This window comes from Phyllostomus discolor, chromosome 14, assembly GCF_004126475.2.
Source record: "Phyllostomus discolor isolate MPI-MPIP mPhyDis1 chromosome 14, mPhyDis1.pri.v3, whole genome shotgun sequence".
NCBI lineage: Eukaryota > Metazoa > Chordata > Mammalia > Chiroptera > Phyllostomidae > Phyllostomus > Phyllostomus discolor.
Window position 1 is genome coordinate 43828572 of NC_040916.2, and position 14970 is coordinate 43843541.

Below are 14970 nucleotides of genomic sequence, written 5' to 3' on the forward strand. Positions count from 1 at the left end.
CTAGTCTAGCCTAATTTTTGAATTCCTGGTTTTTCTTTCAAAATACTTTATATTTGAAAGAGTACAGTGTTCCAAGTGTAATATCTGGGCCCAAATACAAGGTGTGCCATTTTTTTTTTCTTTCTGGAGAAAATATATAATCATTTCATAAACACATTACCTCTCCAAGATGCTCTTGGTTTTATAAATGGGGACTTTTTTTAAGTGCTGAAATAAGTTTTCTCTGCCCATTGCTAACTGGAATAAAATAATTGTAAAGTACTTAGGAATAAACAATATGCTATATAACTGCTGCTTAGAATTATGACATTAGAGCCATGAAATTAGTTTTGGAAACAAGGGAACAAGAGAGATTTGAGAATGATCAGCATGTTTACTGACTACTTGCTATAATCAGTGCACTTTCTTGGGTACTTGAGTTAGCACTAATGTTTACCATTTCTGCAAAGTAAGTGGTATTGGCCCTAGCTTATAGATGAAGAAGCTGAAATGAGGAGTTTTTTGAAAACATGGAAGTGGGGAGTAGTCATATAATTAAGAAATGCCAAATCTAAGAAATCAACTCAGGTCATTTGTGACCCAAAAAGCTTTGTAAGTAGTCATTTCCGGGAACAGATAGTGTTTCCCATCTTTATGCTCTATTTCTAGCAGTAAAATTTTCATCGATTTTTTGTAGAAGAGGCCTCTCAGCCTTACAAAATTTCTTCTCTTTCTGCCCCCCTATGTGGCTAGTTATATGTCCGGCTATGATCTAGAAGAAATACTGGGCCACTATAGCATTCCAGACTGAAACTAAAAGCCTTTATGTTACCATGGCATCCGTGTGAGGAGATCGGTCAGGGTCATGGGTTCCCAAATTAAGTGCACCTGGCTAGTCTATAGCTCCTCGGTTTTGTTCCATGTCTTTGGCTTAGATCTGTACTGTAAAACCTGTGTGTGTGTTTGTGATGGAATTATATTACTGCACCTCTTAATTTCTCTTTTTACACTGTTTATCTCCTCACAAGCAGGCTGACATGGTATGATTACAGTTTTGAGGATATGAAATTGTGTGGAATTTTTAAAATTACCACTTTTAAAAAGCCCCTGGTCTCCTACCCCCCCCCCACCACCACCTTTTTGGGCTCTACCCTAGCCATTTTCTGATTATTCATGTCAGATACTCATTTCAGAGCAATGTTACTGTTTGGTTTGGTCCCATTTTCCGAATCATAAAATTATGACTAAAGGGTCATTTTGATTGAATGATACGTAGCCATATTACTTATCTTCATGTGTCCTAATCAGCTACCGGCTTTCAGTTCAGTGCCTTATGTTCATTATCACCTTCCCTCTACTATTAGGTGTTTTTCAAAAGGCATACAGATTTTCACAGCTTTCTAAACATCTCCCCTATTATTTTGAAGTAATAGTAATAGTTGTAGTAGTAGTTATCATTCATCGATTGCCTGCTATGTGCCATACACTTTAGATACATTTTCTCTATTCTCACCCATTCCTGAGAAGTAGGTATCACTCCTGTTTTACAATTGAGAAAACTAAAGCTCGGTTTAATTGTCTTGTTGGGCCATGATTTAAAGGTGCCTGACCCCATGTGCAGACCTTTATCATGCTGCAGTGATATTTCTTCCTCTGTTTTCATTTTTCTTCAATGGAGCAAATACCTGGATATTTAATGATAGAGACCTCTGAAGAGGGCCTAATAAATAGCAGCCATTCTTCCATAACCCAGACCTGAACAGAGAAATAAAGTCATGGCAGGTAGTGTGATACTTTATCAACTGTATCACTGATAAAGCTTAGGTAGAGAACTTAATGCCAGAACCAAGTGAGCCCGCTAGCCATTCCCAAGAATTAGGTAGACTTATCTCCCCAGTCACAGGTAGCACTGGCCCTTGGCATATCACCCAATCCGCATGGTAGGGAAGAGGCTGCCCTTGGAGAAGCCACGGCAAAACAGGCTTCCTGCAGACAGCTCTCTCCCAAGGTTAGGAAAGGTGGAACTAAGTCAGACATGCCTGGTTTGTCCTTCCCCTGCCTGCCTGGGGCTGAGTGAGGGAGGGGATGGAGAGAGGTCAGGAGTTACACTGTCTGGGCTCCTTCAATGTGCAAAGACATGTGAGGAAAAACATTTTCTCCTGATGTGCCTCAGTGGCCCAGAGCCATCAAATAACTTTGGGTAGTTACAAATCATCATGAGCACACACAGTGATACTGTAAGCATTGATGGGATTAGACTTTACCTTTTATGTATTTAAGGAAAGAAGTGTTGCTTCCTTTAGGAAGCTTGGTTACACCTTAAACTAGCTGTGTGCCATCCGTCTTCACTTACCACACTGTTTTTTTACAGTTGTTTCAAAATATTTCTTTAAAATGCTTACTTACAAATAACTTTCCATCACCTTAAAGAATATATGGATGCACAGGATCACCAGGAAAGTCATTCTAGCCTAGTGGTTCTGAGTCCACTTCCTTGAGTTTACATTCTGGATTTACTGCTTCCTGGCTCTGTGATTTTTGAGCCACTTCCTTAATTTCTCATAGCCTCAGCCATCTCATCTATAAATTGAGAAGTAGAAGAGTAAGTTATCCAATAGGGTTGTTGAGGATTCACTCATTCATTCATTCATCAACTATAAGGGTGCCTTGTCTAAGTCAGCGCTAGTGCTGGGGTAAGGTTGTAAACAAAATCTACAAGGTGTCTGACCCTATGTAATTTATTCTGCTGGGAGATACACACAGTGTACAAATAAATAATATAATTACAGATTATAATAAGTAACTTGAGAGAAATAATAGTTACCTGGGCCATGTGCGGTCACTGTAGGCCTGGCCGTGGCATGGCAGCTGTCCTAAAAGCAGGGCACACTCTGCATGGGAACACAGAGATCATGGCCGAGATCTTCTCATTTGGCATCAGCATTTTATATCAGCATGGCATCCATCTGTCTGAAACCTTTACTCGAGTGTGGAAATATTGACTCACCTTGCTTGTAACTACTGATCCTGAGCTTCTGAAATACCTAAATAATGTGGCTGTACAAGCGTTCAGTTTAGAAACTGGTGGTAGTCATCTCGGATATTAAAAGTGGTGAGGTCCTTGAAAGATGGCTGTTTGCTGTTGGGTGTGACAGGGCTGCCAGAGATGCCAGTACACCCAGAGAGAAGTCTCAGAAAGCTGTCCAAGATGAAATCTGCCTGGTGATCGGACGGTTCTCAGCTACAGTGACAGTTCTGCCACTGTTGGAAGTTTTTTGTTCATTTGATCTACCGATAGATACAGACAAAGCTTTGGTTGTACCTGGAAAGTGTGAAGAGTCGGGACCACAGGTCACTATTGGTTCTGAGCAAGTCGTGTGGGTTCCTTCACCGCTACCATCCACAGAGCAAACAGCATGGTGGCCGACAAATTCCCTGTTCGTGCCTGAAGATGAGACAAGAATAGTAATGTAATTCTCCGATGTGCCTTTCCTGAAACCAAGTCCACTGTAGTTCACGTCTGATTTCATTGATTAATTTATAGATGGGGAAAACTTAACATCATACTTTACATTTTTGGGTACCTGTTTGACTTCCCCTAGGGCTGATGTAATTTTTTTCACACTATTCAAAAAGGAGCTAGCAGATTACATCACCACTGAAATGTCAGTTCCTTTGAAGGTGGTAACTGGAGATGGAAAAACTTTTGCTGTAAAGCTAAATGCCTTCCTAAATCAGACCTTTTGGTCAAATAGCTTGACTCAGAATATCGGTAAATGTGAATGAAACACAGCAAAAGAAGTCTGAATATTCAGAGTCTTTTGTTTAGGTTCTAAAGTAATAATCCACAATAATAAAATATTGCTGTAAGATCCTTTTGCTATTTATTTCACTTATATTGTTTCCATGTTGAAAAAATATCTCCAATTGTTTAATTTTACTGCGTATAATGTACATCTACAAAGCCATTGCTCTTTCTACTGTTCAAATTCCAGTGATATGGAACTCTTAAAAATGTCTTTATGTTTTATAAAGTCAAGGTTTAAATGACAATGATAAAGAAAGTTAAATGTATATGTTAAAAAAAAAAGTAACATGGACGAGGATCAAGCTAGAGTGGCCAAAGCAGGCTTCTCTGAGTGGATGACAGGTGGTCAGCTGGGGCCTGAGGATGAGACGAAAGCTGCTCTAGGGCAGGCATTCCAGGCAGAGGGAAGAGTGGGTGCAAAGGCCTAAGTCAGTCTGATATTTCTAGAACAGAAAGCGTCCAGTATGCTTGGAGAATCATGAACAAAGAGTAAAATGTAGGTATTGAAGTTGGAAAGAAGTAGGCAGGTGCCAGGTCACTAGGTTTATTAAAAGGATTAAATCTCTCCAAAGCATTTATAGTGCCTGGAGCATAGTAAGCACGTAGTAAATGTTAACAGCTGTGATTATCATCATGATTATTAGTGATGTCTTAATAAAATATCTGTCATTTTCTGCTGAGGAAAGAGAAGATACAACACTGAAAGGTTAGGGCATGCAGTGCTAACGTGGTAGGACTTCTTTATAGGTGGTGGCATGTTCTATCAGGAGGCATGTCACGTTTGGTGATCTCTTGTGATGCAATCAGCTATTGATGCCTGTACCCATTAGTTCATTAAGGGTTGCTAAATGAAGATACTCTATCATGTTTTCCTCTATTAATTAAAATACTCATGTCAAGAAAAACTTCATCTATTCTTCCATCTGGTAGTGGTGACCAGATTTTTAAGTATTAGGAAAAATGTACTAATTCAACAAATTTGATAAGTTACAGTGTTAAATAAACTGGAGGACACCACTCAAACCACTGTCACAACTTCCCATAAAACATCCTTTGGTGCCACACTGTGTGGTTTGTCGAGCTGATCCAGGAGAGCACTGTTCATGTTGTGGCGTTTACTTGTGTTACTGGCTCTTAGTGATGTGATATTGAAAATATTGGCCTCAGTGTTACAATATAAATGTCACAGAGACTGTTTTCTCAGCCCACTGACTGGAGGATTTCTTCTCCGCAGATGGAACTTTCTGCTCTGCAGTCCATGATGGCTGTGCAAGAGGAAGAGCTGCAGGTGCAGGCGGCTGATATGGAGTCCCTGACCAGGAACATACAGATTAAAGAAGACCTCATAAAGGTCTTTCAAAGCTTTTTAAAGACCGTTGGAAATTATTGCAGCTCAGAAAACCTGTAGGGCATCTACAAACATTTGGGTGCATTGAGTCCCTTGGCCTGTGCTTGTCTCTTTGGTACACTGTTAGAGTCTCTTGATATTACTGTGTTCTCTTGGACTTATCAGAGTTGCTAAGACTTCGTAAGAATACGTCATTACCTTCGTATGGCTTATCAATGTCCCACTTGAAAGAGTAGCAGTCTGTTTTAGAAGCATTTACTCCTTTGCTGCATAGTATTTTTACTACTGTTTTTGTTTTTTGATTTCTAGGACCTGCAGATGCAGCTGGTTGATCCTGAAGACATACCAGCTATGGACCGCCTGACCCAAGAAGTCTTACTTCTTCGGGAAAAAGTTGCTTTGGTAGAATCACAGGGTCAGGAAGCTTCAGGAAACCGAAGACAACAAGTAAGTTATTGGAACACAATCTGTATTTTAACTGTGAAATAAACTGGAAATGCTGTCAGTCTCAGTTACAAAGGGGTCTGTTGATGGAATGTCGTGGAGAATCTGTGCTCTGAAGTTTCCTGCCTTGGTCAAGGGCAGCCACAGCTCTCCCTTTCTCACAGTTGTCATTCTTAAAGGAGAAGTGGTCCCATGCTGTCAGTTATACCTCATCCGTAAGGCACCTCTCTCAGCTGAAGCCTTCTTATCTGCCTGCATTTAACCATTTTTAAAAATGTTTTTAAGTTTTTTTTAAAAAAGGAAAAAACCTCTTCTTCTGCCCCAAATTCTTTTGTAGCTACTACCAGCTATCTAACCTTTTCTCAATGGCACACTTTTCAAAAAGACCTGTGTGCCTGTGCTCCTTGTCTCCTCCGTCATCTCTCACTAACTGCTCATCTCAGTCCAATCTGGCTTTTAAGCCTGCCAGTTCACTTAAACAGATCTCTGCTGGGTACACACTGTCGTGACTCGTCGTCTTTGTAGCACTTACTGTATGGCAGAAAATGGCACAATGACAAGTGTCATTGATAAGTGCCTTTTCCCCCAACTAGAGAGTAAGCTTATCCTTAGATCAGATCCTGGCACATAGTAAGGGGCTCAATATTTACTGCATGAGTGAAGAATACTAATAAGTCTTACTGCATTTCCCTCTTGGCCTTCCTCTCTTTCTCTTCCACTCCTTTCTGTCAGCCTCTTGTCTATGCTTTTGGCTCCTGTCTTTCTTGTACTTGCTTCCATGCTTAAATTCTGCCTTATAGAGTTTTAAAGATGAAAAAGGTAATACATGTGACATCAATTTGAAAACTAAAGTACTATGGAAAATGTCAGTAATAATATAGTGAGCTCTTTTTAGTCACAGTACGTGCTAATACATTCTCTTGGTCTCTTTCTCAGGCTTAACTGCCTTCATGTCTCCTGCCTCCATTTGCATATTTCTCCTATTCTTTTCTCAGTTGCTGCTGATGCTGGAAGGACTGGTAGATGAACGGGGTCGGCTGAATGAGGCCCTACAAGCAGAGAGACAGCTCTATAGCAGTCTGGTGAAGTTCCATGCCCATCCAGACAGGTAAGAGAGTGGCTGCACTGTTTCCTTTGATCCTCATTAAGTGGAGGTGCTTACTGGTGTCGTAGAGGGGAGAAAAGGAAGCAGAGACAGCTACCGAGACCACATAATTTGTCATTTGTTTTGTGGATTGCTCCGAGCCCAAGTGCCTAAATCTTAAGTGAGTCATGTAACTATTACAAATTTTAAGTGAGAAGACCTGGCAGGTGTCTACAATAACGTCTTGTGTATAGTAAGCACTCAGTGTATAGTGCTTTTCATTCTCTGCTTCGCGCCCTGTTAAAGGCTATTCTAGGAGTAAGGCTATAAAAGGAACGGATGTCCACTGAATATCACTGAAGAAAATATATTATGATGGCAAATACCACCCCAGGATCACTGAGAGCCATCATGATGAATGTGTATACTTGTACCTCTTGATTTCGGGACATGTATATTATATCATTCTGGTTCATTTTATATCGCATCCCCCTCCCTTTTTCCATTTGCCTTCCCTCCTAGCCCTTTTTTTTCTTTCTATTGTACTTCAAGCAAATAAATGAAGAGGAAAGGTAGAATACCCCTTGATTATGTTACTTTTTAAAGAATGTCTGGACCTTTAGTTTCTGTGAACTGAATTCCTTTTCAGGGCATTGTCAAGTTTGGTTAACAAGTGAGAGAACAAATGTCTTCAACATCAGTCCTACTTGGCTCAGTATTGCTTCAGTTTGTGTTGAGTTTTTCCTGGGTTTTTGTGTTTAAGAAACTAACGTTTAGTCAAGTAATGAAATTTTTGTTATGTGTGCTATAGGGGTGTGAAATAAATCTCGGGAAGTATAGTTTTATGTGAGATTGGCTCAGAACCTAGGATAAAGGGATAAGCTCTAAAGAAAGGAGCAGGCTGTGCTAATCTACTGGCAGTGGAAACAAATGCCACCACAAAGATGACATTCATTTATTGTGTCCCGGAGACAGTTACTTTAGAAGGGCTCGTGGCATTGATGGCTCTTTGGAAGCATGTGTGGACTCATTACAGTTGATGGCTAATCCGTTTTCCTTCCATATGGCATGTTTAATCAGCTCTGAGAGAGACCGAACTCTGCAGGTGGAACTGGAAAGGTCCCAGGCGTTACGCGGTCGACTCGAAGAAGTTCTTGGAAGAAGCCTGGAGCGCTTAAGCAGGCTGGAGACCCTGGCCGCCAATGGAGGTGGGGAACTGGAAAGTGTGGGAGTCCGTCACAAGCATGCCTTCTGAGCGCTGGCGGGTCAGACTGCAACCAGGATGGAAAGCCTTGTCTGTACTAACCAGAGAGAGCCTTGCCTGACTTTGGCAGAATTAAATGGTGACTTACTAATGATAAAACCGGTACAAATAGCATCAAGTACAAAGTGAAACTCACTTTAGTCTACCTGTATTTCACGATACGTATTTATCTCTAAGTTGAATGGTGGAGGTTACAAAGTGTATTTGCACATTTTAAATCATTCCATTTTAGTTTTCCCACCCGTATTCCTTCTTTCCCTCAGCCCCTCCTCCTGATTCCCTTATCCCTTCTGTGGGCCAATAAAGTTTATTCCTTCCCCACTGTCACAATCCATTTCATATGTTCCCTATCATGTCATAAGTGCATGTGTGTGTATTATTTTTGCCATTCAATCAACTGCTCTTTGGGGGAAAGCAATTTTTAAATCAAATAAAAGTTTCAAGATAAGAGGGAGAGATTGAAAGTCTATAAGAATGACTATGCAAAAGTGATATAATCCTTATCAAAAGGTAATCAAAACCAAGTCTTGGCATAGTAGACTACAGTATTGGCGGGGGCCAATTAAGGAGCAGAGGCAAAGACTATTAGTGCATTTATAGTGAACCTTTACCTCTAATATTGTTTCAGAGTTGATTATTGAATGACAGTGAAATTAGACTAGGAGATTAAATTCCATTAACTTTTTTTTCTTTAAATCAAGGGTATGTTATTTAGTCTGAATGTGACTTTAGAAAGCTTCCAGGTCTTTTAGAGTCAGAGTTCTCTATGTGAAAAAAATAATTTCAAACGAAGGTCCCCCTTTAAATTTAGTATTTCACCAAATAAGTCATTATAGCCAGAGGAGTGTACTGCTAGTATGTTTTCAGTTGGTAGTGACCCTGGATGGAAATCTATATTTTTCACTTTTTAGTGCTTCCACATTTTTCCATATTAAAATAAGTAATAAGCTTCAGGCTTTGAGGTGTCTGAATAGTTTAGAAAGAAATACCACCAATCTGTGTTCATAGGCTTTGGCTGTTGTCTCAGTGCTTTCTTAGCAACATGACAGGTGTAAGGAAAGAGGCACTAGAGGTTGTATCTGGTGTCTTCAGTGTCGAGAGGATAAAAAGTAACCAGGATAACTTGGGAGTTTTATGGGTTCAACACCATGAGATTTCTTACTTTGTTGAATGGAAGTCTCTTAGATTAGAAGCTGAGATTTCCATTTTTAAACACAGAGTGTGATGAACAGAGATTGAGGCTTTCTAGCACTGTGCACGTGACTCTGTACTCTCTGTGTAGACTAGCTGGAGCGCATGCAGTGAGCTGTTAGCCCTCCATGTTTTGCCAGGACACTTTTATTTTTTCACACTTAGGTGTTGATACAGCTTGCCTGACATTCTAAACTCCATCCAAGAGTAACACCCTAACATCTTCTGATTAAGTATTTTGCAAAAATTAATAGCCATAAACCTTCCTTTTAATGGAAATGCTTTCCAGGTTTAATGGCTTTGGGGGGAAAAGGAGTCATTTAAGGAAGGAGATAGGAAATGTAAGCAGAACCATCCATTTTTCCTGGTCCTCTAATCTTAAGGGACCCTTTTCGTCCACAAAGCTTTTCGTGACTTTCTAGAAGTAAGAAGGGGTGGTTATCGAGCTCTAAAGATGTCAACCAACCAAATATTTAGGAAATGTCTTCCCTTTCTTTCTCTAGTAGACCAAGGAAGCTTTCTAAGTCCACTAAGAGTCAACCTTGGGTGAATCTTGTGTTCTAATGGGTTGCAGTGAGTACAGAAACTTACATTAATTACCACTGCTGCTTCTGCCAACCTTGAACAAGAGCAGGAATTTCCCTTCATTTCTTGAACTGTTGCTAAGTGTTAGGAATATTAAGGTAGTTGGATGGATAATGAGAAACCCCGACTTCCTATTGAAAATAGATTAAGGGAAAAATGTAAGTGAACTTCTGGCCCTCCTGATTTGGATTCTGAAAAGACAGACTAATTTGGTACTTGCCTTTGATATTGGTCATTGGAAAACATTTTAGAAAATTAAGTGCTTTAGTGGCAAAGGATAAGTTAAGAGTTTGATCTTGATACCATAGATGTGACTAAAATCCCGTACTAACTTTCTGGTGTGGCTAGCAGCAATGAGGCTTGCAAACAGTCTATCTGGAGAGAGCTTGCTGGTCTAACCCTTTTTGTATGATAATGTGACATCTTATTAGGGAACACAGTTCTGATGAATTTTGTTCTATAACCCACATACAGGTGATGCTGTGATCGAGCACATCATTTATATAATCATATTTAGCATGATATAATAGCATTCCATCTCTCTTCAGAAGCACAGACCCTTTCTCTTCTTACTGGATTATTCTACCTCTTATGAGGCATTTTTCAACATTACCATAATTTTAGGCTAAAGCATTGTATGTTTTGCTTATAGAACCTTGTGCCTAAATAAAAAAAATCTCAAAAAAAGAAAATAAATGAATTAAATTCCCCCTACTCATGCTAAATTTGAATCGTGGAACTTAAATTGAGAAAAATCCATATTGATACACTTGGTTTTTCTCACATTTCCTTTTTGAAATAATAGCAAATGTGTAAAGTAATGGTTGTAAGAGGTCAGGAGAGACTAAGTCTATAGTTCTTCAAGTACTGAGTTGAAAAGGACCTCCAAGAGGATTTATGTAATGAGTGAAATGGAAGTCCTTTTGATAGATATTTCCCCTAAAGTATTCTTTATTGCAGGTTTAAACTATATTGTTAAAGTCCGATGATTGTTACTGCCTAGTATAAAGCAACGTTTTCCTGGTGTTCCCTTTTTAGCTACTTAGCCAAGTTATAACTTTAGAAAAGACATGATTGGACTATTGTAATATTGTCGTCAGCCTTTTACTTTGATAGGATGTACTTTTATTTTTACCCCCACTTAACTCCTCCCCTCCCCCCCCCCTTCATTCAGTTGTGGACAGCAGCAGTATTTTTGGTACCTCTATTTCCTTACTCATATTTTTAAAAGATTTGTCAATGCTCTTACATATAGTGAAAGCTCTGTTAAAGATCAAGAAAATTTTGACCTATACAGGGAATCAGATTCTAGCCTCAGGACATTTTCTTAGAAGGTTCTTTAGTATATTTCACTTGCACAGTTTATACATAAGTGATCTCTGTGGCAAATCTTTATAAAAGACTTATCACTATTATGCTTATTTATGCTCCTGATTCAGTAACTGGTCCTGAGAAGTTTGGCTTACAGCTTCAAAACAGTTCAAGAAATTGATTTCAATTTTCTCTGTCTTATAGTTGGATCTAGAATCCTCTGGTTAGGGAAAGGGGGAGCAGATCAGATTACACCAAAAATTTCTCCTTTCTTTTAGGAATAAAGGTTGACTGACCTACCTCAAGTCACTTCCCTTTTGGACTGTACACCTGAGAGGGAACAATACTTGAATACCTTGGCTTTCTTTATGCTAGTATTAGAAAGCTGTAGTTCCTTCTGTTAGGATAAAGTCATTATTTTCTGGTTTCATGGTCTTTTTATATGAAAAAATCACAGAGTCTTCACATTTGACATCCCTGAAAAATTCAAGTTGCCTTTTCAACTAGGGCCTCAGTAAGCTGAGGTCCTACTTACTCAGTAGTGATCATACTGATCTGCAGCCAGTGTCCTGCAGGGAAACGTGTGTGACATAGCTCCTGTGAAGTCAGGCAGAAATATAAGTAACTCACACACAGTTTTTTTTCCAACTCATCTTCTAGAAATCGTACTGATGGTAAAATAAATGCAACTAGCTTTCTTTTTCAGATACTAACATCCTGTGAGATGAAGCCTGTAGAGTATTTTCTATCATTTCTCTTTGGGTTAAATCTCAGAGAGCTTTTCTTCTCCCTTTGGTAACATGGAACCACTTGCACTGGAGAAAGAGTAGCTAGGACTCTGGAGCTCATGAGGCAACCAATAATGAAAAGAAGGAGCAAGTCAATGGTCAATACACCGGAGTGATTTCTGTGGGGTAATGGTTTCTTCATGCATTTTGGAGTGTGATTTAAGCCACCCTCTCACTAGTCATTTGGAGCAAGAACTTTGTTAAACCATTTTTATTATGATTCCAAGACAAACACATTGCTGTTACATAGTCTGAGTGTTGACAGAAGGTAAGTCCTCAACTTCTTTCTGTATAATCACATGAGCCAGGATGAATTTCCCAAGTAAAAAATTTGCATTATAATTAGCTTCCAAGAAAGGATGGAAAGGAGAAGGGGAACACAAAATTGTAGAGCTGACAATACTAATTTTTCTAGATTTCAAAGAAGAAAATTAAACTTATGAAGTCATGTACTAATTGTTTTTGCATTGCTTTCCCTTTTTGTTGTTTAAAGTCAAATTCCAGAAAGAAAAGTCTTTATCATATTATTTTCCTCTTCCTCTAATTCTGGAAGGATAAAAATGGAAAGTTCAGCAACATCAGACAATGTTTGATCTAAAATAATCTGAAGAGTAGGGGTGTTAAGTACATGAACCAAATCAACTTCCTTGTTCCCTCTAAGGAACTCACAATTGTCTGGCAAGTACATGTAGGTTTGCTCGTAGTATATATGCTGAGCGTGCAGTGCTGCTTTTTGCAATTATCAAAGTCATTGCTTTAAAATACCACCCTCTCTCTTAAGCTGCATTCGTGTGTATACAAGTGTGTTTTATAAATCATGAATTTGTTACCATGAAGTACTATCGGTTTGATAATAAAAACAGCTTTACTTTTATCATTTAAAAGTTTGCTCCTAGAGCTGTTGAGAAAAATTCAAGTGATTCACAATGATTTAAGTGAAAGAGGCAGTGACATGTTCAGTGATGCAGTCACTTGGCATTAGATTATTTCCCCATCAAAATTAGCTGTATGTTTTCTCTTGAAGTTTATTTCTTGATGGCACAGTCCTGTGCTAACCTGTGTTATCATTTGTGCTGAAATGGAGAGTGTACTTTTTTTTATGTGTTAGAATTTCAGCTACTTTAGTAGAGACACTAAAATTGTTACTGATCAATAAAAAGATCCAAGGCCAAATAGTCACTATTGGTTTCATTCTTCAAAAATTTATTTTAAAAAAAGTAGAGAAGGCTCATATCTTTTTTTTTTTTCCTCTTGTAGGAAAATCAGTCTGTTGATCATTGTACTGAATTTCCAGGTCAAAGTTAAGGCTCTGGAATGAGTGAATGCCTTTGTATTTATTTAACTAAAGGAAGGAAGAAGAATAAACCTGAATTTTTCTGCTTTCAAGGAAGTGAAACTAAAGAAACAGTACTATATTTCCTGCAGAAATGTGAAATGGACTACTTGACCTTAAAACCCCTTCTTGCTCTCCTTGTGAAGGAGAGTAGAAAGTGGGGTGGGGGTGTGAGGAACCAAATCGTGGTGGGTGGTGCTGTCACAAATGTTCCTGGAGAGGCCTGCTTCTTGCGTCCATTGAGGGAGCAAAAGAGACCATGAGCAGAAAGAATTCCTTGAAATTACAGAATTTCAAGCACTGAAAACAGTTGCTTTCTGGATAAAACAAGCTGGAAGGCTGCTTAAGAATGTTGCAATTTAAAGACAAAGATATACCATGAAAGGGCTTGACCACAGACAACAATTTTCTAGCTACTTCTGTTCTGATCAGAATCTGTTTAGTTAAAGAATTTTATTTCTCAGCAGAAGTTTATGGAAGACTATGCAAAATCTGAAAGTTTTCCCATGGTCCAGAAGGGAGTGGATGCAGTTGCAGTTTGACAGAAGAATGTTTTTCTTTGATGCTCTCATATAGCGTCACAGCGTTAAAGCCAGCAACAGCTGGGGCATGGTGTGCACAAGTGAGCGTTCTCATAATGAGCCCGTGGCAGAGCGCCTAGAAGTGAAAGATGTGCCCAGAGAACCTGGCACATAAGCCTGGCACTGAGGGGAAGAACAGCCGGTGCTTGGCACCACGAACTTGTTCATGCTGTAAAGTTTTTAGCTCTTTGAACTTTCAGAGTAGTGACTCCTACGTTCTGAGTAACTATGTGGGAAAATGTTACTCCTTTTCTGTTGTCACATATTAATGGCTTACAGGGGAAATAGTAATGACTATAGAGTTTGGGGAAAATTGTCTCCTCACAACCCTGTTTGGGCTCTTCACTGAAGAATGAACATAAAACACTTCATGGCCTTCCCTCTAAGGGTCATTCGTGCATGAGGGAGTTTTGTGGCAGTTATAATTTGATGATGAGCCCTATGTGTGAAGCACCTTATTGTTCAAAAGAGTGCCTCCTACGTACTTACAACTCTGTTCTTTCAACGGTCCCGTGAAGCAGGGGGAACATAGTATTATTTCCAGCCTCCTGTTGGGGAGAACACTGGGACATAAGTGCAGATAGACCCCACCAAGATCATGCAGTTAAAAACACTGGGTGTAAAATTCCCCTCTGCTGGTTACCATTAGGTTCCATGGCCTGCTTTTTCAACCCTCGCCTTTTCCACCCACGGGCCACTTCAGTCTACCCAGAATAACAAGAAAACAGTACTAGTGTGTACGGGCAGTATTTACCGGTACACACTGTATGCCAAGCACTGTTCTAAGCATTTCAAAAGCAGCAATTCTTTAAAGCTCACAACTGTAGGGAGTGGATATCACTATTAACCATAATTAACAACTAAGGGAGCTGAGGTATGGGAGGGTGTGACTTACCTAACTCACAAAACGAATGACAGAAGCAGAAATCTAGACATTCTGGCTCCAGAGCCCAAGCTCTTAATAGTTATGCCATTGTCAGTTTAAAAAGCTCCACAAACATGTGACTTTTTGCCTCCTTAAGATAAAAAGTATATTTTTGCCCAAGGATTTTGTAGTATTTTGGAGGTTTGTTTAACTTCTGTGTACTTTATAATCAGATAGCTGGTAGAAGATAATTTTCTAAATCTAAAAAAGGAAGGTTTTGCTACCACTTCATTATGTGTGGTTCAGAGCCTAGAAATTTACAAGAACCACAAGAGTTGAGAACTACCATCAAAGCCTCAAATAAAAATTTTTAATAAAATTTCCAGTCT

At 39.3% G+C, this 14970-nt stretch overlaps 1 protein-coding gene and 1 pseudogene across 27 annotated transcripts in view; both read left to right on the forward strand.

Moving 5' to 3' along the window:
• Positions 1-14970, forward strand: part of LOC114489047 (phosphodiesterase 4D interacting protein) — a 205775-nt gene that overhangs the window by 148390 nt on the left and 42415 nt on the right. For all 27 annotated transcript variants that reach the window (XM_028503060.2, XM_036015708.1, XM_036015709.1 and 24 more), the window contains 4 exons: positions 5022-5138; positions 5445-5582; positions 6575-6687; positions 7744-7871. In XM_028503060.2, coding sequence (XP_028358861.2) covers positions 5022-5138; positions 5445-5582; positions 6575-6687; positions 7744-7871 — 496 coding nt within the window. The remainder of the gene's footprint in view (positions 1-5021; positions 5139-5444; positions 5583-6574; positions 6688-7743; positions 7872-14970) is intronic.
• LOC118498220 lies at positions 14-5013 on the forward strand (annotated as a pseudogene).